This window comes from Eptesicus fuscus, chromosome 2 (assembly GCF_027574615.1).
Source record: "Eptesicus fuscus isolate TK198812 chromosome 2, DD_ASM_mEF_20220401, whole genome shotgun sequence".
Taxonomy (NCBI): domain Eukaryota; kingdom Metazoa; phylum Chordata; class Mammalia; order Chiroptera; family Vespertilionidae; genus Eptesicus; species Eptesicus fuscus.
Genome location: NC_072474.1, coordinates 24,235,645 through 24,260,622, shown reverse-complemented (window position 1 = coordinate 24,260,622; position 24,978 = coordinate 24,235,645). Strand labels below are relative to the sequence as shown.

At 39.5% G+C, this 24,978-nt stretch overlaps 1 protein-coding gene across 3 annotated transcripts; it reads right to left on the bottom strand.

Moving 5' to 3' along the window:
• Positions 1–2,114: 2,114 nt before the first annotated feature.
• On the bottom strand, positions 2,115–24,978 carry HACD1 (3-hydroxyacyl-CoA dehydratase 1). 3 transcript variants are annotated; one of them, XM_054725943.1, is made up of 7 exons: positions 24,859–24,978; positions 14,584–14,701; positions 14,384–14,402; positions 14,219–14,307; positions 11,551–11,672; positions 5,987–6,165; positions 2,115–2,288 (listed from the first exon to the last, which is right to left on the bottom strand). In XM_054725943.1, the coding sequence occupies exons 2-7, from the start codon at positions 14,677–14,679 to the stop codon at positions 2,206–2,208; spliced, it is 588 nt and encodes a 195-aa protein (XP_054581918.1). In that variant the 5' UTR covers positions 14,680–14,701; positions 24,859–24,978; the 3' UTR covers positions 2,115–2,205. The 3 variants fall into 3 exon arrangements, with proteins under 3 accessions (XP_054581918.1, XP_054581915.1, XP_054581925.1); XM_054725940.1 differs by lacking the exon at positions 24,859–24,978 and adding an exon at positions 24,353–24,807; XM_054725950.1 differs by lacking the exon at positions 24,859–24,978 and adding an exon at positions 23,785–23,940.

Sequence of the window (24,978 nt, the reverse complement as noted above, 5' to 3'; positions counted from 1 at the left end):
AATGAACATAGGGGTGCATATAGTCTTTCGAATTAGTGTTTTTGGGTTTCTTCAGATATATTTCCAGGAGTGGAATTGCTGGATCATAAGGCAGTTCCATTTTTAATTTTTGAGGAAACTCCATACTGTTTTCCACAGTGGCTTCACCAATCAGCATTCCCACCAACAGTGCACGAGGGGCATTTTCATTTCTAATTAAAGTTAATCACAATTTCTACTTCAAGATAGTCCACAAATTAAGGGGTGAGGGGTTAAAGAGTAGTACAGCTGCTCAAAGGAAGCATGAGTTGAATTAATACAAATTTCAGGAAAAGGATTTGAAGTATTTTTCATAAGACAGGAATCTAACAAGATAAGTATGTGAACATTTTATACTATATTACCAAAGATAAAATCTCCCTGAAAATCTCTTCCATATAAAAATTCAAAATGAAAAAAAAAAAATGAAAACTGATCAAGCCATGTAAGCAGAGAATGTACATCAGCATTTTGAGAATTAGTAACCTAATACATAATTGCTCATTAAAACATTCAGCTGCACAGGAAATATTACAATATAATGTAATAAAAGAAATAGCACCTTATAAAATTCAAGTTATCTAAAATGAGAGTTTGAAAAACTATTTTGAACTACAAATCACGTGAAATCATTTGATAAGAACGTGGTCACAAAATTTTGAAGTGTAATGTTACATGTTGAGGTAAACACAAGCAATAACAGAACATTTAAAGCCAAAATTATGCCTATATGTCATGGTAGGCAAAAGTTCCTTTTCTTTTTAAGTCACATATTTAGTGCTCTCTCTAAACTGGGTTACTTAGTTTACTTGACTAAGGAGTATACCTTAATATAAGGAGGGAAATTTTTAAAGAACCTACTTAAGAATTAAAACAGTATAAAAGTATATCTTTCAGTGTATCATTCTATTAAACACATAAAGAACTTTATTATAAGACTTGCTTTTCAGTGGAATTCACATAAAATGAATCTGTTTCAGGCCATAGGCCAAAACTTCTTACCTCAGTACCTCAAAAATGTTATTATAATTTTTATTAGACAATCCCATGGTATAGAGCAGCCTTTCTCAGCCAGAGTTCTGAGTATAATATTATGATCAGACCTACTGTCTTTATTTTTTAACTAGAGGCCCGATGCACAAAGATTCGTGCAAGAATGGGCCTTCCTTCCCTTGGCTGCCGGCACTGCCTTTGCTCCGGCCGGAGCAGCCTTTCTGCCTTTGCTCTGGCCCGGAGCCACCTTGCTGCCTTCCCACGCTGCCCAGAGGCCCGGAGTGGCTGGGGTGGTGCGGAATGCCTGCGTCGTCGCCATGGCGACAATGCAAGCGTCCCGCCCCTGGCTGCTCAGCGCCTGTGTATGCAAATTAACCCGCCATCTTTGTCGGGTTAATTTGCATACCCACTCCTGATTGGCTGGTGGGCGTCACAAAGGTATGGTCAATTTGCATTTTTCTCTTTTATTAGTGTAGATAAGGGAGGCAAAGTATATACTTATGTTGTTTCTAAACCATTAAAACCTTTAGCGTTGAAAAGGTTGTCTTTGAATGGCTAATTCAAATAAAAATAAATTTGCTTAGTAGTGTAAGTAATTTCAATGGCATAGATAGATATATTTCCAAATAATATTATCCAATTGTGACATCTATATCAAAAGTCTCACGACAGTAAAGTATATCCATGCTTCCAAAAACTGTTATTAATCAAAATGCTCCCTTATAACTTGAAAAAATAGCTCTTGGTTTCAAGAAACACCAATACATTATTAATGAGCTATTATAACTCTGTATTTACTTTCATTTATAAATATCTCATAAATTATTACTGGCAGGACTACAATGTTAAATCACTAAACTAATTGCTAAATATTGGTTTTTAAAGCTTTGAGCATATGTTGCAAAAGAATTTAGTGAAACTAAAAAAAAAAAAAAAAAAACTAACAAAAGGGGTTTTTGCAAGTAATACGATGACCGCCTACCCAGGAGTTGATAAATACTTGCATAGTTCTTGTAGAAAATGGACCTGGCACAATGTGAAGACAAATATTGGCAAACACCACATGTCTCAAGTTATATTTGAAGAAATAATACAATCTGTAGTATTTCATGAAGTTGTTTATTCTTGTTATTAAAACTTGGACTCAAGTAATCCTGGTTATTCTGGAAAAAGCACCTTGTTTGTAGAGGTCATTTAGTCATCCTTTTCTACAATCACCTCTCCATGAAGCACCTTTCTTCTTTGACGTAACATGTGAAAATAGAGTTGTGGAAACACTTCATTGAAAAAAGAAAACAAAGAAAGATAAGCTATTGTTGGAAATTATTTAAACTTGAAACCTCTTAAAGGTGGCAAAGTTTGAAAGCAAGCACATCAGAGGCCACTGCTACCCCCTAGTATTTACAGAGCTCAGGGTGAGAGTACAAATGGAGGCCACAGACCATCGGCCTAAATACTTTAATGTGTAAGCTGTGAGGTCTCATAGCAAACTTTAACACTACCTTGACAAATAAGCTTTCATAATGACCTGGAAGGCCATGTTTGAATCTAGTAACAATTTGGAATATTGTGCCAGAACATTCCAGCACAGGAGAACTCCCGCCTGGCCCCTGCTCTCCATTCCATTGGCTGTCCTATACCACGAGGGGTATTGTGAATATATGTGTGGATATGCAAGCCCACACAGCTCATACCTCCATCCGTACCCCTCACAAACAGCTGCCCCTAGCTACACCTGGATTTCAGGGCTGTGTACACTGCCAACATGGTTAACCCTCAGGAGAACAGACTGGGGAGGAGGCCTATGCAGTGCCTAGATGTACACTCAGTGCCATGTGGACAGCAAATTCCATGGTCCCGGGTTTCCAGAGTGTGATCTAGAAGGCGGGGGGTGGAGCGGTGATCAGTGGACAGCCAGAACAGGGCCCAGAGCAGAGGCCCCTCTTGGCTGGGTATAAGAGTAGTCTGTTTTATACAAGCACATACATGTGCATGTATTAGATCAGTTAGACAAAATGTCATCTGCCCTATCAAATTTGGAGAATTATTCTGAGTCAATGTGAATCAATGATTTAAATTACACTGTAAGCGTTAATGGATGAACAAATTCACATTAACTATCAACAATACAAATGTAAAAACATCCCTGAAAATGGACACAGAATAATCAAACCAATGACTTTAATGACAAAACAAGCTTTGAATATCTAGCTTCAGCAACTTCAGATAAGTATTTTTAGTCTGTGGCTCAAATGGAGCAAAAATGCACAACAGATTTTACTTTTTAAAATGTAGGTACTGCCGAAACCGGTTTGGCTCGGTGGATAGAGCGTTGGCCTGCAGACTCAAGGGTCCCAGGTTCGGTTCCGGTCAAGGGCATGTACCTTGGTTGCGGGCACATCCCCAGTGGGGGGTGTGCAAGAGGCAGCTGATCGATGTTTCTCTCTCATCGATGTTTCTAACTCTCTATCCCTCTCTCTTCCTCTCTGTAAAAAAATCAATAAAATATATTTTAAAAAAAAGAAAAATTTCGAGAGCCAAAAAACAAAACAAAAGTAGGTACTACTCATCTTAATATACGTAACCATCATACTATACCTAGGGGTCTAAATATATTCAGGTCATATATACTGAAAGCTAACTGACCAGTGATTGCAAATGCTTCTCTAACATTCCGAGTTTAGTAGAAGTGTAGGCTTGAGTTCCAATCCTGACCTTTTTTACTAGCTGGGTGACTTTTAATCCATCCACTTAACCTCTCTAATCTATAAAGTCCTCATGATAAATGAGAACTAACAATACTTCTTTTGAGTATTAAAATAAGTACTCAAAAAGTACTTTTAATACTTTTAATTAGCAAAGAATTTAGTAAGCAAAGCACCATTATTTATCATTACTAATAATAATCAAGTGGAGAACATCCCCCTGGCTTGACTGATCTTCCAGCAAGTGGGCCTCTCAGGTAAATGTCAGCAAAATAAACTGAGAAGCTGCTACTGGCATAGGAGGGGGTCTACGCTTCCCAGGTCACCTGCAAACACATGGTCGGAAGTTATTAGTTTGCTGGTTTCAACCGTGATCTGTTGGGCCCTGGGTTTTCTTGCAGACATCTCAGTGGTCAAAAGGAATGAGAACCCAACCCCTGAAACTGCAACTATGATATGACAGACACTGAAGCAAGGTCTGGCTCTGCTCAGGATGTGCTGCCGTTCACTGAGTGTTGGGGAAAGCAGGGGACACAAGTAATTGTCAGAGGTGTACCACTCCTTAGCTCTCCTGAGCTAATGCTGCTGAAAACCTAATGAGAGTCAGGCTGAAATGGCACAAGTGAGGGGAATAAAAACACTACCTGACCAAAGTCAATTTTGATTTTGAAAAGCTTACAAATTGGCTGGGCTGGTGTGACTCAGTGGTTGAGGGTCAACCTATAAACCAGGAGGTTGTGGTTCAATTCCCGGTCAAGGCACATGCCTGGGTTGTGGGCTCGATCCCCAGTAGGGAGCCTGCAGGAGGTACGTGATCAATGATTCTCTTACTGTTGATGTTTCTATCCCTCTCTCCCTCTCCCTTCCTCTCTGAAATCAATAAAAATTTATTTTTAAAAATTGGAGACCTCCAGGTGCTGGCCAGTTTTTATGTTCATCCCCTTTAGATGACATATTTTATACTGCATCAATGTAGACTTTAGATTCTATAAACTTTTCTTATTTCCCTTTCCCCTCACTGACACCAATCTCTAATTTTATTCAGAAGGGTAACTAACCACCTTGCTTTACATTATTTCCTGCTAGTAACTATCAAAATTTGACCTAAACATTGATCATTATTAGTGCTTAAATGAAGCAATTAAAGCCTCACTAATTCATTGCAACTATTGAAAGGTGATGAGAGATGAGAAGAGGCTGAGTTACTAAAAATATTTTAAGAAAAGTAGCTTCATTATTTTCCAGAGCAACACATAATGGTATAAGACTAAATGTACTCCTAGATGATTTCTCCAAGTATATGCTTAATGACTAGATAAAAATGACCTGGCATTTTCTAGAATAAAATGTTTCTATTAAATACATAACTCTAAATGCTTAAAAATAGTTCACTGACCCATGCTTTATCTTTTCTTTAAAAAAAATAAATCATACTTAGCTTATTTTTAAGTAATTTTGAGAAGGTAATAATTTGTATATTAATTTACTTACTTTCTTCTCATAACATGGAAAAAGCCTTTTCTAACTCACTAGCTCTTCAATTATCTATATAATAAAAGCCTAAGTGGCCCTTACAGCAGAACTACCAGAACGACTGGTCTCTATGATGCACACTGACCACCAAAGGGCAGACGCTCAATGCAGGAGCTGCCCCCTGGTGGTCAGTGCACTCCCACAGGGGGAGCACTGCTCAGCCAGAAGCCAGGCTCACAGCTGGCGAGTGCAGTGGAGGTGGCGGGAGCCTCTCCCACCTCACAGCAGTGCTAAGGAGTAGCGAGCAGGTGGGCAGTAAGGAGCAAGGGATCCCGGACTGCGAGAGAGATGTCCACCTTCTGGCTTAAGCGGACATTCCCCTGAGGGATCCCAGACTGCGAGAGGGCACAGACCAGGCTGAGTGCACAACTCCCCCCTCCACCACCGCCGCCCCCCCCCCGCCGGCCAGTGCACAAATTTTGTGCACCAGGCCTCTAGTTTCATATAAATGAATATATGTGGGATTGAATAGAGGTATTTTTTATATACACATTTATTGAGGTATAATTTTTATATCATAAAATTCACCCATTTTAAGTGTACAGTTTTAGTTTAGTAAATTTATACAGCTGTGTAACCATCACTACAATCCAGTTTTAGAGCATTTCCATGAATAGAAGTTTTGATGTATTTGTAAGCTATTACTTCTCCTTGCTTATTAAGCTAGCAATTATGATATCTCTCCAAAAACTTTCATAGCATATGCTAAATCAAAGTACTAAGAAATAGATACTTACATGGTATATACGAGGCCATGGTTATAAGAAGAAAATAATAGTAGTCAAAAGAGATATTGTATTTATTAGGAAGTCTTATTGAAAACATTCCACTTTTCTTCACATATGGTAAGGCAGCGTATATCGTAAGAAGTTCACCGGCAACTCCAACAGGATATAAGATGATAAAAAAATTATATCTGGAAAAAGAAAAACCTCGAAGTTATTTTTCTAGAATAAGTATTGAATTTTGTATCATGGTTCTTTTGCTACTGCTATGTTTAAACTTAAAAATTCTCCTTCCTATACATATTTACAATAACTTCACATAAAAAGGTTAATTTTTTTCCTACTTTAATCATTTGCTTATTAATTTAATTACCATCCTTTTTCTCATAGCAAGTTTCCATTTCAAATGGCACGATCATAAAATAGTCAACTTACTTTAAAGTAGTATACATTTTTACATGTATATGCAGTTTTTAAACTATTTTGACCAGTTAACTGCCACGATATTTTGAATTTAATTTAAAAAGGTCTGCCACTTGCGTCTATAGATGCTTATGGTGTACAAATGGTTAAAGTATCTAAGTACTGATTTGTAAAGCATATGTAAGCTTGTAAGGTATTTTAAAGGTAACTTCTTTGACACCTGGAATCATAACTGACTGATTTTTTCCCCTGCAGCTACACATTTATTGTTCAAATGCTGTGCTTTAAAAGACCAGTTATGATCCTAATTTTACATCTAAACCTTGAAATTACCTATTTGAAGGAATTTGGAAAACCCTTTGTGGTTACTAATTAAAAGAGAATTAATATTTCAAAAAACTGATAATAACAGCTAAAGCATCAGTAACCAGTAATTGTCTACAATTACTTCCACAACAAGCTGTTCCCTGAATTCCCACATTAATAAATAGTTTAGGTAGCCTGGCCAGCGTGGCTCAGTGGGTGAGCATCAAGCCATGAACCAGGAGGTCACAGTTAGATTTCCGGTCAGGGCACATGCCTGGGTTGCAGGCCGATCCCCAGGAGGGGGAGTGCAGGAGGCAGCCCATCCGTGATTCTCTCTCATCATTGATATTTCTCTCTCTCTCTTCCTCTCCCTTCCTCTCTGAAATCAATAAAAAATATATATCTTTTTTAAAAATAGTTTAGCTTGCTTAAAATAGAACTAAGAAAGTTCTATTCAAAATCCAAAAATCAGTTTGTTCACGTGGACTGTGGCAAGTTCCCTGACATAGAGCAGGCCAGGCATCATTTATGCTACAGTTAGGGCAACAGTCTCCAAGTTCCTACTGGTCCAGGAGCAGCAGCCTCAAGGACCCAAGGCATTAAAGAAAATAGTTTTTCTCCAAGTCAGTCATTGTGTAACCGAAAATTAAGGTCAAACTTTTGGTGGAAAAATAATCCATATTTTATTTAATAATTTTGTTGGCATTAAGAAATATTTGTAAAGAAAAGTAAAATTTGTCAGTATGACAGAAGCCTAGAGACAATCTTATTCCTATACTAGAGGCCCGGTGCATGAATTCGTGCACCAGTGGGGTCCCTCGGTCTGGTCTGCGGGATAGGGCCGAAACTGGCTCTCCGACATCTCCCAAGGGATCCCAGATTGCGAGAGGGTGCAGGCCTGGAGGGACGCAGGAGGTTGGCCAGCCGGGAAGGGACTGCGGGAGGGCTCCAGGGCATGTTCGGCATCTTGCTCAGACCCGATCAGCCAGAGCCCAGCACCAAGCTAACCTACCAGTTGGAGCATCTGTCCCCGGGTGGTCAGTACACATCATAGCGAGCGGTTGAGCAGCCATAGCATATCATTAGCATATTATACTTTGAATGGCTGACCAGCCAACCGGACACTTAGCATATTAGGCTTTTATTATATAGGATGCCAGTTATACAAGGATAAAAGATGGTGGATAGGGACAGAATTATTTGCCAAAATAGATTAACTAGTAAAGACAGAAAAATGGCCCAGCCAGCATGGTGATTGACCGTTGGCATGGCAATTGGGTTGCGGGCTGTGAGGCGTACAGGAAGCAGTGTCCCCAGTGTGAGGCGTACAGGAAGCAGCCAGTCAATGATTCTCTCTCATCACTGATGTTTCTATCTCCCTCTCCCTCTCCCTTCCACTCTGAAATCAATAAAAATATGTATTTTTTAAAAAAGAAAGAAAAATTATCCTTTTCCTGTCCCAGTTTACCCGCTCCTTTCCTTTAGTATATCTAACCTGGTTTCTTTTCCAGTCTGTGTAGTTATTTGTGTATCATTTAAATCAATCTTTTCCAATATCATTTTCCTATCTCAATTTAAAATGATATAACTGAACATATTATATTCCTTTTTCAAGTAAAACATTCAAACTTATTTAAGTCATTTTTATAAACTTTATATGATTCTCAGCTTTTTTTGGTAGCATTGTTCTTTAGTAGAAAAAAAATCACTCCTATAATAAACTCATTTAAAGCCTTAAAGAGTGATTATTTTTAATAAAATGGGAATAAATTGTATAATTTATTTGACTTTGTGTTTTTAAAAGATTACATCATCACTCTCTAAGTTCTGATGGCAGTATGATTTAACTACCATTCAGAAAAAGACATAATGTTCCTTAAAGATTCCTAATTTTTACCTAAAATTTTTTTAATATATTTTATTGATTTTTTACAGAGAGGAAGAGAGAGGGATAGAGAGCTAGAAACATCGACCAGCTGCCCCCTGCACACCCCCCACTGGGGATGTGCCCGCAACCAAGGCACACGCCCCCGACCGAAATCGAACCTGGGACCCCTGAGTCCACAGGCTGACACTCTATCCACTGAGCCAAACCGGTTTCGGCTTCACCTAAATTTTTTTGAAGGGAATGTATTTTTTAAGTTAAACTGGAAATCAATATGAAAACATAACAATATACAATGATCTGTTTGGTGGACTTTTCTAAGAACACTTTTAACACAAATAGGATCAAGTTATATTAAACTGTCACAGTAGGCTAACTAGTTATAAATAAAAAGGCACTTCTAAAGTGGAGCTTTATTTGAGAATAGCTTTAATATTTGAACTTAAGTACAAATATGATTTTAGGCTCCTTAAGGGGGTTGGCAAATATATACATAGACAGTTGGGATCTTTACAATTTTTGACACAAAATATAGTAATTCATGATTATAATGAATTGACATGATGTATTATGCTAACATGTGCATTTCAAATTTGAGAGATTTTATAATACCTTATTTAACATTAAGGCAATTGACAAAGGATTTCTGAACAGCAAATTTTAACATGCTATGGCACAGTTGTGAACTTTTCCAGAAATTCAAAACATGCAAATCATCCCAAAAGGCAGACACGCAAAATATTCAAGACCATTATCTTCCACAAATGTTATAAATACAGCAAATTTAAAAGGACTATATCATGAATTTGTATTTTTAAAGGTGTTAGAGGTCGGAAAGACTGAGGTCATGCAAAATGGCACTCACAAGTATTCTAGGATTAGAGTACAGCTTTCAAACCGCCAACATTATGATGGGCCCAATCACCAAAAGTGAGTAAGTTTTCAGATACAACAGGAATAAAACCAACCAAACACATATAAATGGTAATGGAACTTTCTTAAGACAGACAATTTGTTTAAGCTCAAATTATAATTTTAAAGAATTTTATTACATACAAAATGGTAAGCCACAAATGTTGAAAAAAGAACTAGAAAATATTTTAAAAGTCTAAAAAATTATGTAACACAACAGTGATTATCCTTGTGCAGGGCGATTATAAGGAATTTAAAAGTTTTTTTCCCTTCTTTTTGGTTTATATACTCTTATTTATTATATGTGAACATGCATAAGATGAGTTATAAAAAAAAAAAGTAGTCACTAAAGAAAGAGTGATAGGCTTTTAAATATAAAGATCAAAAACAAACCTGACACCAGCTTATAGATTACCTTCAAACAAGTTAGGAATGTATGAGTATAAATATCAGAGCTTTAAAAAACAACAGAAATATGGATATAGCATTATTTGAGATGCCATATTTATAACATTTGAAAATTGAAAATGATCTAAATTCTAGCAATACAAAACTGGGTCAGTCATACTATGGAATATTAAAGAGTTAAAGGGCTAAATCTAAATATACCTATAGTGATTTAAAAAAAAAAAAAAAAAAGAGCCCTAGCCGGCTTGGCTCAGTGGATAGAGCGTCAGCCTGCGGACTAAAGGGTCCCAGGTTCGATTCCGGCCAAGAGCACACGCCTGGGTTGTGGGCTCGATCCCCAGTAGGGGGGTGTGCAGGTGGCAATCAATGATTCTCTCTCATTATTGATGTTTTTATCTCTCTCTCCTTCTCCCTTCCTCTCTGAAGTCAATAAAGAAATACATATTTTTAAAAAAAGAGATCTCCAACATATAAACAAAAAACAAGTATAATGCCATCCTATTTATGTTTTTAAAAACTCACACTGTGTTCACATTTTTTGATAATATGAAAAAATCTGGATGGGTAAACGCCACTCTTTTTCCGTCCGAGGGGTAGGGAGTGGGTCAGGTCAGAGCACAAAGAGAAACTTTCTGTGTTTATTCTACAAACTTCTGTGCTATTTGAGCTTTTTACAAAGAAAACGTATTATTTCTGTAGTTTAACTGACAAATGTAAAGAAATGGAAATACTGTGAAATCCTTTTATCCTACCTACATGGGGTAGATGTATACAAGATGCACATCTCTTATCCTGTGCCTCCTTGAACTTCTTACCCCTGGCGTTTCACAGAGCTGTTAATGGTTTTGTTTTCTGCCTCCTCCATCCTGAGTGGACAGGGATTTTGTTGTGCTCGTGCCTGCATTTCAACTATGCAGTTGGTGCAGAGCACATTAAGTTGTTATTGATGTTATTGCCACTATAAGTACAACAGAAAACGCAAACAAATCTATGCTTTGCGGTTTGTTCTCCAAAGAACCATCTTGTTTTTATAATAATTTTGTAAAATATCAACTGCTCAAAGAATTCAACCTTTAAAAAGAAAAAAATATATATTTTGCTTTAAAAATTGTTTTAGGATATATATATTTAGAACCTTTAAAATATAAATTTTGTTCCCAGTCCAAATAATACAATTTCAAGTAAGTGTGACTTTTTCAATGTCTGTCTTAGTATTTTATACATACAAAAAATTGACATTGTATGTATAAGGTACTAAAAATTGTATCTTATACATTTTTATCATTTAAATCAATGATAATTTAAACCAATCAGACAAAATGCCATGTTTTTGGGACACTGTTTATCTAATATAATTTCCAAAATGTATATTTTGCTTTTAAAGTAAATTAATGACCAATTTAGGCCATAAGGGTACTAATATAATTTATCTTATATTGATTTCCTAAAAATATATATTATTTCTTTCTGATCATTAATTTAAGCCTTTAGAATGCAACTTACAATGTTTTGCTAAGAATGCAAAACAACAGCACCCTGGCATTACAGGGCTGAAACACAAATTTTAATTCTCTGGTGTTAGCTCAGCAACAAAATACGCATGCACAGGACTGTGAGAAACTAAATTACAAGGCATCGCCACCTGGCCCATTTAATGAAGTATGGCAAGTGGTTGAGAAGACTGAATGTGTAGAAGGAATAGCGAGTAATCTCTGTCACAGTCCACGCGACCAGAAAAAGCACCACACTCTCCTCATTCTGGATCTGCAGAATGACAGAGAAATCCACAGTGTCGTTTAAGCTTGAGCTTTTTTCTCCATGAAGATATTTTATCTTATTTACTGTGTGTCTTTTATTATAATGGAATGGTAGGGTTAGACAGATGTAATACAGAAAACAAATGCAGTCACCACTACCTAATTCATTATAAACACACAACTTCAGTATATCCTCAGCACAGGAATAGGCACATTTGTACTGGATTCTCTCTCACAATTCACTCCAGCCAGTAACTCAGCTATCCCAGGGCAACATCGCCCCCTCAAAACAGCATGGGAACAATCTAACCCTCCGACTTTCTATTAGTCATCAAATCAGACCCATTCCACTGTCGCACTAACTCTTGAATCTGACCACTCATCTTTGGCCCTGCTACCACCAATTGAATCCAGGGCCTTATCAACTCTCATCCAGACTATCGTGACAGCCTCCTAAAAAATCTCTCCACTGCTTTATTCTCTTCATGGGAGAAAGTTTTCTCTTAAAAGCAAAACAAAGAAGCAAACAAACGAAAACAAAATTGGAGGCAGCTAGTCCTGTGATTTAAGTCTCATTGGCTTCCCACTATGTAAGAGGAAAGGATATAATCCTACCACCTGAGCATGAAGTTCAAGGTTCTTTATAATCTGAGCTCAGAAATCCCTCCAACTTCATCTGCAAACACTTGACCCAGCCCCACCCCAAATCCCCAACACCTCTCTGGTGACACTAAACTTTGTATTCTTTCCAGAACATGCTCTGAACACTTATGCCTTAACAAATGCTATTCCCTCTAACTAGAATGCTAATCCCATAGAAAACCCCTTCTCACCTCATATTTTAAGATCCAGCTAAAATATCACACCCTCTGGAAAACTTTTCCCAAACAATTCCTTTCACCCTGAGCAGTTATTTGCTCACTTTCCTTGTTCTCACAGTATTTTGTCCATATCTGTATTATAACACTTGCCAATTTTGTACTAAAATTTGTCTACCTGACTCTTGTATACCTATCAATACTCAACATTCTTTCCTCAGGGAGCCTTCCTTCACTCCCTAAGTCAGGCTAAGTCCCGAAGTATATTGCCCGGCATGCTGGTCTCTTGGTTCAAAGCACTAACGTTAATATAATCAAACAATTATTTGTGCAACAACTTGTCTAGTATCTATCCCAATCACAGGCTCCGTGAGGCAGTAACTGTATTTGCATTACTAATAGCCAGATCCTCAGCACGTTGGCTGGGACTGCCTTATTCATTGTAAATCCAGAAATTAACACAGTGCCTGGTGTGTAGAATGCACTCAATAAATGTTGGTTGAATTAATTAAAGAGTTGGATAAAATTAAATAGTACCATTAAGGCAGAGATCCTCTGGAGGATAAAAAAAAAAAAAAAGAGCAAGCATATGGATCTTTTTTCTCTTGGGGACTAGCCACCTTTAGCTTGTTTTCAAATTCTTTTCTCCAGTTAATGTTGGCCACTCTGTCTTTGCCTTCTTCTTTCTCAGCTTCAGACTCTTCGTGGTCCTGGCCCAGCTGTTATATTCATTCCCTGTCCAGAATAGTCTCTCTTTTATACTGTTAATGTCCGACTCCTACTTTTAAACTACACAGCAATCTGAATTAAAAGTCTGGCTCTCCATGTGGCATGCACTCATTGTTCTCTGTATGGCAGTCATTGGTTAGGGATCAGATGGATAGAGTAAGTTGAGTGAAAGATACTGGTCAAGAGAGCTAGAGTGTAGAGTAATAAAAGGGCAGAAGGTCAACAATCTGTCCCCATGCAGACAGGGAGGGGGCAGTGAGTCTTGCAGGCAATGGAAGGGAGGTTAAGTATCATCCCAAGTAGAGAAAGGCATCTGAGGAATGGAAAGGAGGCCAGAGATCTGTCCTCAAGTAGACAGGAGACTCCAGAGGCTGTCAAGAAGGTCAGAAGGGCCCATCTGGGAAATGCTTGTCATGGGTTTAAAAGGCCCAATGTCTTGACATCGTAAGCATGTGTTTGTTTGTCTAAAAGGGTTTAAGCCATTAACTAGATTCAGGTCTCTCTCCTGTCATGCCTCAATAAATAACGTGCTTGTTTTCCCTAAGTTCCTTAACCCTTCTAACTTGTTGTCGTTGACATTTGTTCATATCTCCAGAACTACATTTACTTTTTATGTGTGTTGCTACAACACTCAATGCTAAATGAGGAAAATTAATGGTTTACACTGACAAGTTCAAATTACATAAACAAAGACAATATACATAACTTCAGTAGAAAATTTTCAGTTAACCAACTGACAGCATAGTAATATTAATTTTAAAAACTGGAACACACCAGAGGAGAGTATATTATGAATATAAAATGCTAATATTTAGTTTTGCTTGTGCTTCAAAGTTATTCTACTAATTCATTGAGTCAATGGACAAACACACTTAAATCGAAACCCAAGCTTTCTTTTGTCCAATGATTCTGCTTCCTGAAATATACCAGTACTAATATTTTAGATTCCTATTAATAAAAGAGCTGTCTTGCAGGCTCAAGTAGAGAACATGTTCATGTCACTTACTGGTTTTATGCTATGAGTAATGAGCCACACCATAAAGATTCTGGAACTGACTTGGACCCCAGTCACAAGCACAGAAGTAGGTACAATTCCTTAAAGAGAAAAACAAGTCAACCATTGTCTTCAATGTAATTTATACCAAACATAAAAATTAAATAAAAAACTCACCAATTAAACAGTGGACTATCTGTAAGCAAATAAAAAAATCACAAGTCAGTACCATACAACATAAAATAAATCCCTGTTGACATTGGTTTTAAATGAATCCGTAGGTGGTAGGTATGTAATCAGCAAAATTGCTTTTGCTCAACAAATATATTTTCAAATAAATATTACAATGACAAAAAATAGAATCACTGAAAACTTACCTCAAGCAAGGCAAATGTCTGGAAAAATTTAAGTGTCTTCTGAATACTTTTATATAAACCTTTGTGTGTTCCTTTTTCCATATAAAAACGCACCATGGTAATAGCTAGAACCAACCACCTAGAGAAAATGAAAGTATTTTATAAAGTTTTGTCAAAATGAATACAACTAATCTTCCTATAAAGAATGCCATATTTTAAATAATAATAACATGTATGTCTTATGCTCTCAATTTGTTATTCTGTTTTTAAAATCTGAGGAAGAAATAAATATTACTTTTACATGAACTATTCAAGGGGATGAACAGAACATATTTGAAACCAAACAATGTCCACTGTATCTTTGGTTCCACCAGATAAAATGACAGACTGAAAAAAATCAGGTTTATTACCAAAAATAAACTTATTATAAAGTAATCAAATAGTGACTTCTTAAGGTAAAAAGCTGTATAAATATGTACTTTATACAAAAACATAATACATAACTATGTATAATTATAAGTAAAATCATTAATAAGAATCAATTAATATTTTTACAATTTTCATTAAGTAAAAACAATTGCTGTGTCACACAACAACCCCAAATATATGGGACACAGCAAAAGCAGTCCTGAGAGGGAAGTTTATAGCATTACAAGCCTTCCTCAAGAAATAAGAAAAAGCTCAAATGAATGATCTAACCCTAAAACTAAAAGAATAAGAAAAATAATAACAAGAAAATCCCAGAGTAAATAGAAGAAAAGAAATTATAAAAATCAGAGTGGAGATAAATGACATACAGACTAAAAATAATAATAATAATACAAAAGATCAATGAAACCAAGAGCTTGTTCTTAGAAAAGATAAACAAGATTGATGAACCTTTAGCCAGGCTTATCAAGAAACAAATAGAGCCCTAACCGGTTTGGCTCAGTGGATAGAGCGTCGGCCTGCGGACTGAAGGGTCCCAGGTTCAATTCCGGTCAAGGGCATGTACCTTGGTTGCGGGCACATCCCCAGTGGGGGGTGTGCAGGAGGCAGCTGATTGATGTTTCTCTCTCATCAATGTTTCTGACTCTCTATCCCTCTCCCTTCCTTTCTGTAAAAAAATCAATAAAATATATTTTTTTAAAAAAAGAAACAAATAGAAAAGATCCAAGTAAATAAAATCAGAAGTAACAACTGACATCACAGAAATACAAGAGATTTTAAGAAAATACTATGAACAATCATATGCCAACAAACTGGACAACCTGGATGAAGTGGACAAATTCCTAGAAACATACAATCTTCCAAAACTTGATCAGGAAGAATCTGAAAACCAGAATAGGCCAATGACAACTAATGAAATTGAAGCAGTAATCAAAACACTCGCAGCAAACAAACGTCTTGGATCAGATGGCTTCACTGGCAAGTTGGAGAACTAACACCTATCTTCCTCAAACTACTCCAAAAAATTCAAGAGAAGGGAGTGTAAGCTTTTTTGACAAGGCCAGCATTATCCTAATTCCAAAACTAGATAAAGATACTACAAAGAAAGAAAATAACAGGCCAATATCACTGATGAACATAGATGCTAAAATCCTCAACCAAATATTAACAAATCGGATCCAGCAATACATTAAAAAGATCATACACCATGACCAAGTGGAATTTATTCTGGAGATGCAAGGCTGGTACAATATTCACAAAGCAATAAATGTGATACATCACATAAACCAAATGAAGGATAAAAATCACATGAACATATCAACAGATGCAGAAAAAGCCTTCAACAAAGTCAACACCCATTTATGATAAAAACGCTCAGCAAAGTGGAAATAGAGGGGTCATACCTCAACATAAAAAAGCCGTATATGACAAACCTACAGCCAATATCATACTCAATGCGCAAAAATTAAAAGCGTTTCCTTTAAGATCAGGAACAAAACAGGGATGTCCGCTTTCACCACTCTTATTCCACATAGTATTGAAAGTCCTAGCCCCAACAATCAGACAAGAAAAGAAAAAAAAAGTCATCCAAATCAGAAAGGCAAGAGTAAAATGGTCATTATTTGCAGATGACATGATATTACTAGTGTACATAGAAAATCTTAAAGACTCCACCAAAAACAAAAACAAAAAAACTACTAGATTTAATAAATGAATATGGCAAAGTATCAGGATACAAAATTAATATCCAGAAATCAATGGCATTTTTATACACCAATAATGAACTATCAGAAAAAGAAACTAAAAAAAAAAATCCCATTTACCACTGCAACAAAATAATAAGATACCTGGGAACAAACTTAACCCAGGAGGTAAAAGACCTATACTCAGAAAACTATAGGACACTGAAAAAGGAAATAGGGGAAGATACAAATAAGTGGAAACATATACCTTGTTCATGAATTGGAAGAATTAACATCATTAAAATATCATAATACCAAAAACAATCTATGCATTCAACTCAATACCATTAAAATACCAACGGCATATTTCACAGATCTAGAACAAATATTCCAAAAAGGTATATGGAATCAAAAAAAGACGCCGAATAGCCTCAGCAAATCTTGAGAAAGAACCAAGTTGGAGGGATCACAATATCAAACATCAAACTATACTACAAAGCCACTGTAATAAAAAGAGCCTGGTACTGATGCGAGAACAGGTATATATGGTAGATCAATGGAACAGAACAGAGACCCCAGAATTCGACCCATGCCAATATGTTCAATTAATATTTGACAAAGGAGGCAAGAGCATACAATGGAGTAAAGACAGTCTCTGCAATAAATGGTGTTGGGAAAATTGGACAGGTACATGCAAAAAAAATGAAACTAGACTACCAACTTACACCATACACAAAGGCTAAACGCAAAATGGATAAAAGACTCAAATGTTAAGTCACGAAACCATAAAAACCCTAGAAGAAAATATAGGCAGTAAAATCTTAGACGTCTCACATAGCAGAATTTTTGCTCATACATCTCCTAGGGTGAAACAAAGGAAAAAATTAACAAATGAGAATACATCAAGCTAAAAAGCTTCTGCACAGCAAAAGAAACCATCAAAATGAAAAGGGAACCCAAAGTATGGAAGACACACTTGCCCATGACACATCTGATAAGGAATTAATTTCCACAACATACAAACAACTCATACAATTTAACACCAGGAAGACAATGTTCAGTGAATGATTAGCACGTGATTACATCGAATTGCACACGGTAATTGGTTCTGTTGTCCCGTAGTGTGTCTTTCTACAGCAGTTTTAATGCATGTCAGCCTATGTTCCCATGGGCACTAAGCCACGCCCCAAAAGTGTGTATTTGTTTACTCACAGTGACTGATGAATGCACACATTTACTAGACCTATTCAGCCTAAATGTAAATTAGTGTGATACATACAGAAAACTTTTCTGTGAAATTAAACTTTTCATACTTACTTGTCATTACATAAACGTGTCTGCATAAGTAAAAACTAACTTGTCAATTTCTTAACATACATATTCAGAAAACCTACTTTATTATATAATGGATTTTCAGCTTTAACAGATACCCCCTCGCCCGAATTAATCCATTATATTGAGGTTTTACTATATTTTTAAATAGGATGATATAAAAATCCATGCCTTATAACTTTATAACAAGTTTTACTGCTGCTCTATAGGTGGCAGTATTGTACCAACTAGTATAGTATGATAACACATCTGTTTAAAATAAAGGAAATTAACACTGTGGGGTTAGAAAGGGCCACTGAACCATCTACACTAACCTCTCATCTGTTTTTCAGTAAATACGCTAGGACCGTGGTTGGCAAACTGCGGCTCACGAGCCACATGCGGCTCTTTGGACCCTTGAGTGTGGCTCTTCCACAAAATACCACGGCCTGGGCGAGTCTATTTCGAAGAAGTGACGTTAGAAGAAGTTTAAGTTTAAAAAATTTTAGCTCTCAAAAGAAATTTCAATCGTTGTACTGTTGATATTTGGCTCTGCTGACTAATGAGTTTGCCGACCACTGCGAACTAATCTAAACTAATTAGTCCTCTCTCCTTAAGCTCTACCATCACAACCTTTCCTAAGTGCCCTACCTTTACCTAATTTTGGACTTCCTACATCCATCAGTTTAGTAAGTGTAATAAAACCAAAAGTGTTCCAAAAACAATTAGAACTTCTGCGTTTAGAAATTCTTTTCTGAAAAGTTGTTCGTTTTTTTTTAATATGCCAGAGCTATTGATTACCCAAACACGAACCCAAATAGATACATTCAGTCTTTGATAAAATACTCTCGTGGGAAAATATAAACATGTATTTCACTTGCAGAAGGTTCCTTGCTTACTTGCTTAATTCATCTGTTTATTCATTCATCTTTAGGTTCAACATTTATTGCTGAGCCAGATAGTGTGCTAGATGCTGGGGAATTCGAGGTAAACAGGATAGTTCTTACCTCAAGGAACTAAATTAGTAAGTGGAGACAACAGAACAGTGCTGTAACAGGAGATATATGCCATCACTTGCTAAACACAGGGCCTCGTTCTCATGCCAGTATGGCTATAATGACCCTGAAAAACCCTATAGAGAGAGGAGCTTTCCTCTAGCTGTCTTCTCATGCTTCTTTCTCTCCCGAGATTTCTTGGAGACCACCTGCTTCTTGAAGAACTTAATTATCTATATCTCCTTTTAAAAAAAAATAAAATAAACACTGCTTTTTAAATTTTTATTACAAATAATTTCAAACATATACAAAGATATAGAGAATGGTATCATGTGCCCATTGCCCACCTTCAAACCATTGTCCATGTACAATCTTGTTTCATCCAAACCTCTATTCATTTCTCTTCCCACTATCACTCTTCCCTCATTATTTTGAATCAAATCATACATCCTATAATTCATAAATGCTTATTATGCATCTCTAAGAGCATTGTTTTTAACCAACATAACCATAATATCATTATCCCATTTTTTTAACGAATCCATGTTTTAACCTTTAAGACCTTCTGCTGTTTGAGAGATACTATGAAGAGAATAAAAAGCTAAGCCACAACTTGAACAAAATATTTACAAGTCACATAATTTAATAAAGGACTTGTATCCAGACTAAAGTACTCTCAAACTTAACAGAAAATTAAACAACCCCATAAAATATGAGCAAATGATTTGAACAAACACTATACCAAAAAAGGTAAACAATTGGTAACCACATGAAAAGATGTGCAGTGTCATTAGTCCCCAGGGAAATGGAAATTAAAACCACAATGAGATAACACAACATACCAATTAGAATGTCTAAAACTATGACTGACCATACCTAGTACTGGTGAAGATATGCAGCAACTGGAACTGTCATTCACTGACCATGAAAATGGAAAACATTTTGGCAGTTTCTTAAGAAGTCAAGAATGTGACTACCATATGACCCAGCCATTCCACTTGTAGACATTTACCCAAGAAAAATGAAAGCATGTATCCATATAAAAATCTGTACATGAATGTCCATAGGTTTGTCATAGCCCAAAACAAGAAAGAACCCAAATGTCCATCAACAGATGAACGGATAAACAAGTTGTGGTAAATCCATGCATGGTTCTGTCCCCAGGAATAAATATATGTCTATTACTTACCATTTTGGGAAACTTATACAGGGTGAGGCAAAAGCGGGTTTACAGTTGTGAGTACATCAAACAGTTTATTCTTGTATTATTATTTAAGAATTACTGAATTATTTTCAATATGAACAACTGTAGCCTGAATTGTGGGTTTGGTGCTCTAATAACTCATACTATGTTTACTGTGAAACTATCTTAAATAGTTGTTCTTTCTGCAGGAAGTGCATTTTTAAATCAACCACTAGAAATAGGAATTATCATTTTTAAACATCCACTGTGTGTCAGGAATTCTGCTGAACACTTCATATCCATGATATGTTTATTCCTTTGTAATAATTTAGCAAAGCTCTGCTGTTCCAATTTTACAGATGAGAAAACTTAGGGTCACAGAGGTTAAGTAATTTATCTGAGGTTAACCAGTTAAAAAGGAGTGAAACATAACCTTTAATCAACACCTTCCCGTACTGCTTACAGAATAAGTCCAAACGTGTTAGCAAGGCATTTAAAAAGCCTTTGCAGTGGCCCAAGCTACCCCTCTATCTCCATTTCCCTCCCTATACTTCAGCCCTTCTGTTGCTGCCTCATCAGCACGTCCAGCAATGGTAAACCTCTATATCCTAACTCGTGCTGTCTCCCCATCCATGCCGAATAAATCCTACTCATCCTTCAAAGCTCAGCTGAAATGCAATGGTCTCCCCCACAAAGCTTTGATTCTGATTCCCCCCACCTATCTGACCTGACACCTCTGTAGAGATGTATTTCATTTGTCTTTTATTGTCATATATAAATGCCCCAGGTTACACTTCTTCAAGGACAGGGCCTAAAATATTTATATTACGTCACTTACTTAACCTAGAACAATGCACTTAACAGTTTCAAAAGTATTTGTTAGTCATGCACGCTCATTGTTTGCAGTGATAGAAGTGTGTGTGTGTGTGTGTGTGTGTGTGTATTTTTTTTATTTTGTCTTTATTGTTGAAAGTATTATAGATGCCCCCTTTTACCCCTCAGTGACCCCTGCCTACCTGATCACTCCTAACCGCTGGTCTGCCTACCTGATCACCCCTAACCACTGGTCTGCCTACTTGATTATCCCTAACCACTCTGCCTGCCTGCCTGATTGCCCCTAACCACTTGCTTGGGGGCAGGGCCAGCCCATGAGGGGCCATCTGGTCTCTGGTCATTTCAGTCATGACACCTCTGGCCTTTTATTATATAGGATTATTATATAGGCTTGTTTTCAAAACTATTACAAAAAACTAATAAACACTCCAAAGTTCTGCTAAGATAAAAACAAAATAAGCAAGTTCAATGAAGAAACAAAAAGACCCTCAACTAACCCTCTGCTATCCACTCCATTAAATGTAAATCTTGGTGTCCCACTTCCAAAACAACTTCTCCAACCTTATCTGTCACTACTAGAGGCCCGGTGCACGAAATTTGTGCATGGGGTGGGGGTCCCCTCAGCCCAGCCTGCATCCTCTCCAATCCGGAACCCCTCGGGGGATCGGGCCTAAACCGGCAATCGGACATCCCTCTCACAATCCTGGACCGCTGGCTCCTAATCGCTCACCTGCCTGCCTGCCTGGTTGCCCCTAACTGCCATCCGTCCTGCCGGCCTGATAGCCCCTCACTGCCTCTGCGTGCTGGCCTGATCACCCCTAACTGCCCCCCCTGCCAGCCTAATCGCCCCCAACTGGCCCCCCCTGCCAGCCTAATCGCCCCGAACTGGCCCCCCTGCTGGCCTGGTCACCCCCAACTGTACCCCCCCCCCCCGCTGGCCTGGTCACCCCTAACTACCCCACCCCCACTGACCTGGTTGCCTCTTACTGCCCCCCCCTGCCAGCCTGGTTACCCCTCACGCACCTCCACCCCCTGCTGGCCTAGTCACCCCACACAGCCTGCTGTTCAATCATTTGGTCGTCCCTCACTAACCCCCCTGCCGGCCTGGTCATAGGCAGCCATCTTGTGAGGGCATGATGGTCAATTTGCATATTACCTCTTTATTATATAGGATTCCCCAACCTTCCACTTAAATCAAGATAATATACCAAGCTTTCTTACATCCCATGCCTATTTCCAGAATTTATCTCACTTGAAATATCTATCCTGTACATATGCAAATCCTATTCCTTCTTCAAATCTCAATATCTCTAGAAAAACTCCAAAGAATTAGTTATGTAGATTATTCCATTTCAATTATCCTTACCTTTAAACAGAGATGAAAATAACAAGAGACCTTCTCACTATAGGCAGGGAGACAGACAAGTTTCAGACAAGCAGTAATTTGCTGGGGCAGGTAGAAAGGAGAGGAATGAAGTGTGAGAACACAGAGGAGAGAGCATTTAATTCTGCTCCAGGTCAAGGAAGAGACCTAGAACACTTCAACAGAGTGACTTGGTTAGAAGTCACGGGAGGTATATGGAGGATATTAGACAAAGAGAAAACAGCCTGAGCAAAGATGGAGAGAGCCATGAAAACTAAAATGCATGGTGCTTTCAGGGCATTGTGCATTAGAGGGAATTTCAAATGCAATAAAACTGAAAAGGGAAATCCAGAAGCACAGTGCAAAGGGTCTTGAATGGCACACAGCCTAAATCCCTTTGATTATGGTAAAGGTAATGGCAAGTCATGTAAGGCATTGAACTGGAGTTATGCATTGACCTTTGTTTCTTAGAAGGTAACTTGGCCTTCTAAAGAAAGGCTGGACTGGAAAAAGAAGGGACAGCAGACCAGGTAATACATGGCAGGTGTTCCATAAATGTTTATTAACTGGATGAGACTATCACACAGAGAAGAGAGGATTCTTTCAGTCTCCACATTTAAAGGCAGCAGCACGTAGTGGGTGCTCAATTGTTCTCCGGTTGCTTTGAACATATTAGTTTTCCACTTTCAAGATAATAAAATTTAGTAAAGCGGAAAGGTGAAGAAGAAGTCAGACTTGGCTGAAGTACACGTCTGACAATTGCTGGTTGTGTGATTGCGAGCAAGCTCCTTAATTTCTTTGTGCCCCAGTCTCCTAACCTATTAAATATAATATTATATACCCCTCACAGGATTGTAAAGGATTAAAAATGAGATGGTACCAACACAGTGCCTCGCACATAGTAAGTCCTCAATAAATATTATATTTCTTATGAACTGTATTTGGTGTTCAGGATTATACTAGTACACTAAGCACATAATAGATACTCAGTACTGTGTCAAATCATTTATTAAAACTTTGACAATCACATTTTTTCTATCAACTTTGTATGAAAGCTTTAAACTTTTCCCCACATTTACACAGGTTAGGTCCAGGCCATGTGGAAAGTAACTTCTTTTTAAAGGCAACGCAACTGAGAAAGGGAAGAGCATGCTCTTAGCGGCTTCAGTAGCTTTGACAGGTCCCTGAAGAGCCACAGGCACTGTGTCACCTTAACAAACTCCAAGGCAGAGACCAAGTACAGGGTGTCAATAAGGGAGCGCGGGGCCCTAACGATGCTGGCACGAGAGACACGCTCCAGTAAGGCAGGGTTTTTTTTTTTCTTTTAAATCGTACCAAGTCAGCGCTAGTCTAGAGAGTACGATTGCTTAAAAAAAAAAAAAAAAAAAAAAATCGTGGTGACATTAACAGTTAAGAAAACTCTACCCAGCGATCTGCAACACGCGGAAAAGCACGCGAGGGGCCGGCGGTCGGGAAAGCTGGTGTGGGCCGCCGGAGGGACCGCTCAGGGCTCCGGGGTGACCGGACCCACGCGTTTCTTCCACGGCGGTAGCAGCGGCGGCGCCGGGGCGGTAGGGCCGAAGCGGCCCGGCCTCCTCCTCCGCGGGTCGGCCCCGCATTCCTGCCGCCCGGGTCTATACTTAACCTCCGGCCCGCGCCCGCGGCCGCCGCCACGCCGGGCACCGTATTAGGCAATGCCCGGTGCGCACGGCGATCCCCCGCCCAGCTCCATTCAACCCGCCGGCGGCGGCGCCCGCGCCCCTCCCCCACGGCCTCCGCCCGCGGCCCCCGCGGCCCCCCACCGCGGCCCCCGGCGCCGGGACCACCCCCCACCCCGCCGCGCTCCGCCCCGCACACACCTCCGTACGCCCCACCCGCGCGCTCCGGAGCGGGGCGCCCCCCACCACCCAGTCGCCGCCCCGGGCGCGGAGTAACGGGCACAGCAGCGCGGGGAGGGCCTGGGGGAGAGCCGGGACCCTCGGGGCGCACGTACCCCGCGGTCATGGCAATGTTGTAGAAGGTGAGCCAGGCGGTGGCCGCCCAGCCCAGGCGCCTTCTCCTGCTGGGGGCCTCCCTCTCCTCGCCGGCCTCCGAGGCGCCGCCGTTGGTGCCGTCCTCCTCGCTGAACGCCATGGTGGCCGCGCAGCCGGGGGAGGTGGCCGAGAGGGGCAGGGGAGTGGGCGGGGGCCCTGCCGAGCTCGCCGCCGAAGCGCCGCTGCCCGCTGCCGCCGCCGCCTCGGTCAGGCGCCCCATGGGCCGCGCGCAGGGGGCTCGGCGCCGCCAGCCCGGCCGCTCGCGGGGGGAGGAGCGGGCGCCCCCGGCCGGCACCCCGCGCGCCCCGCCCCCGGCCTCGTGAGCGCGCGCGAGGCGGGACCCGGCCCCCCGCCCGGAGCGCGGGAGCGATGCCCGGAGTGTGATTTCGAGGCGCCCACGGAAGACCTGTCCGCCTCGCGGACTGGGGGAACCTCCTCTCGGGAAGACGCCCTAGTTTTCGCGTACCTGGCGACGTGCGCCCCGCCGGTGCCCCGGGGCAGGCGGAGCTCACCGGGGCTTAGCGTGGTCACGCCCCGCCCGCATTTCCCACGGCGGCTTCGGGACGCGGAGACAGGTGCTGGGATC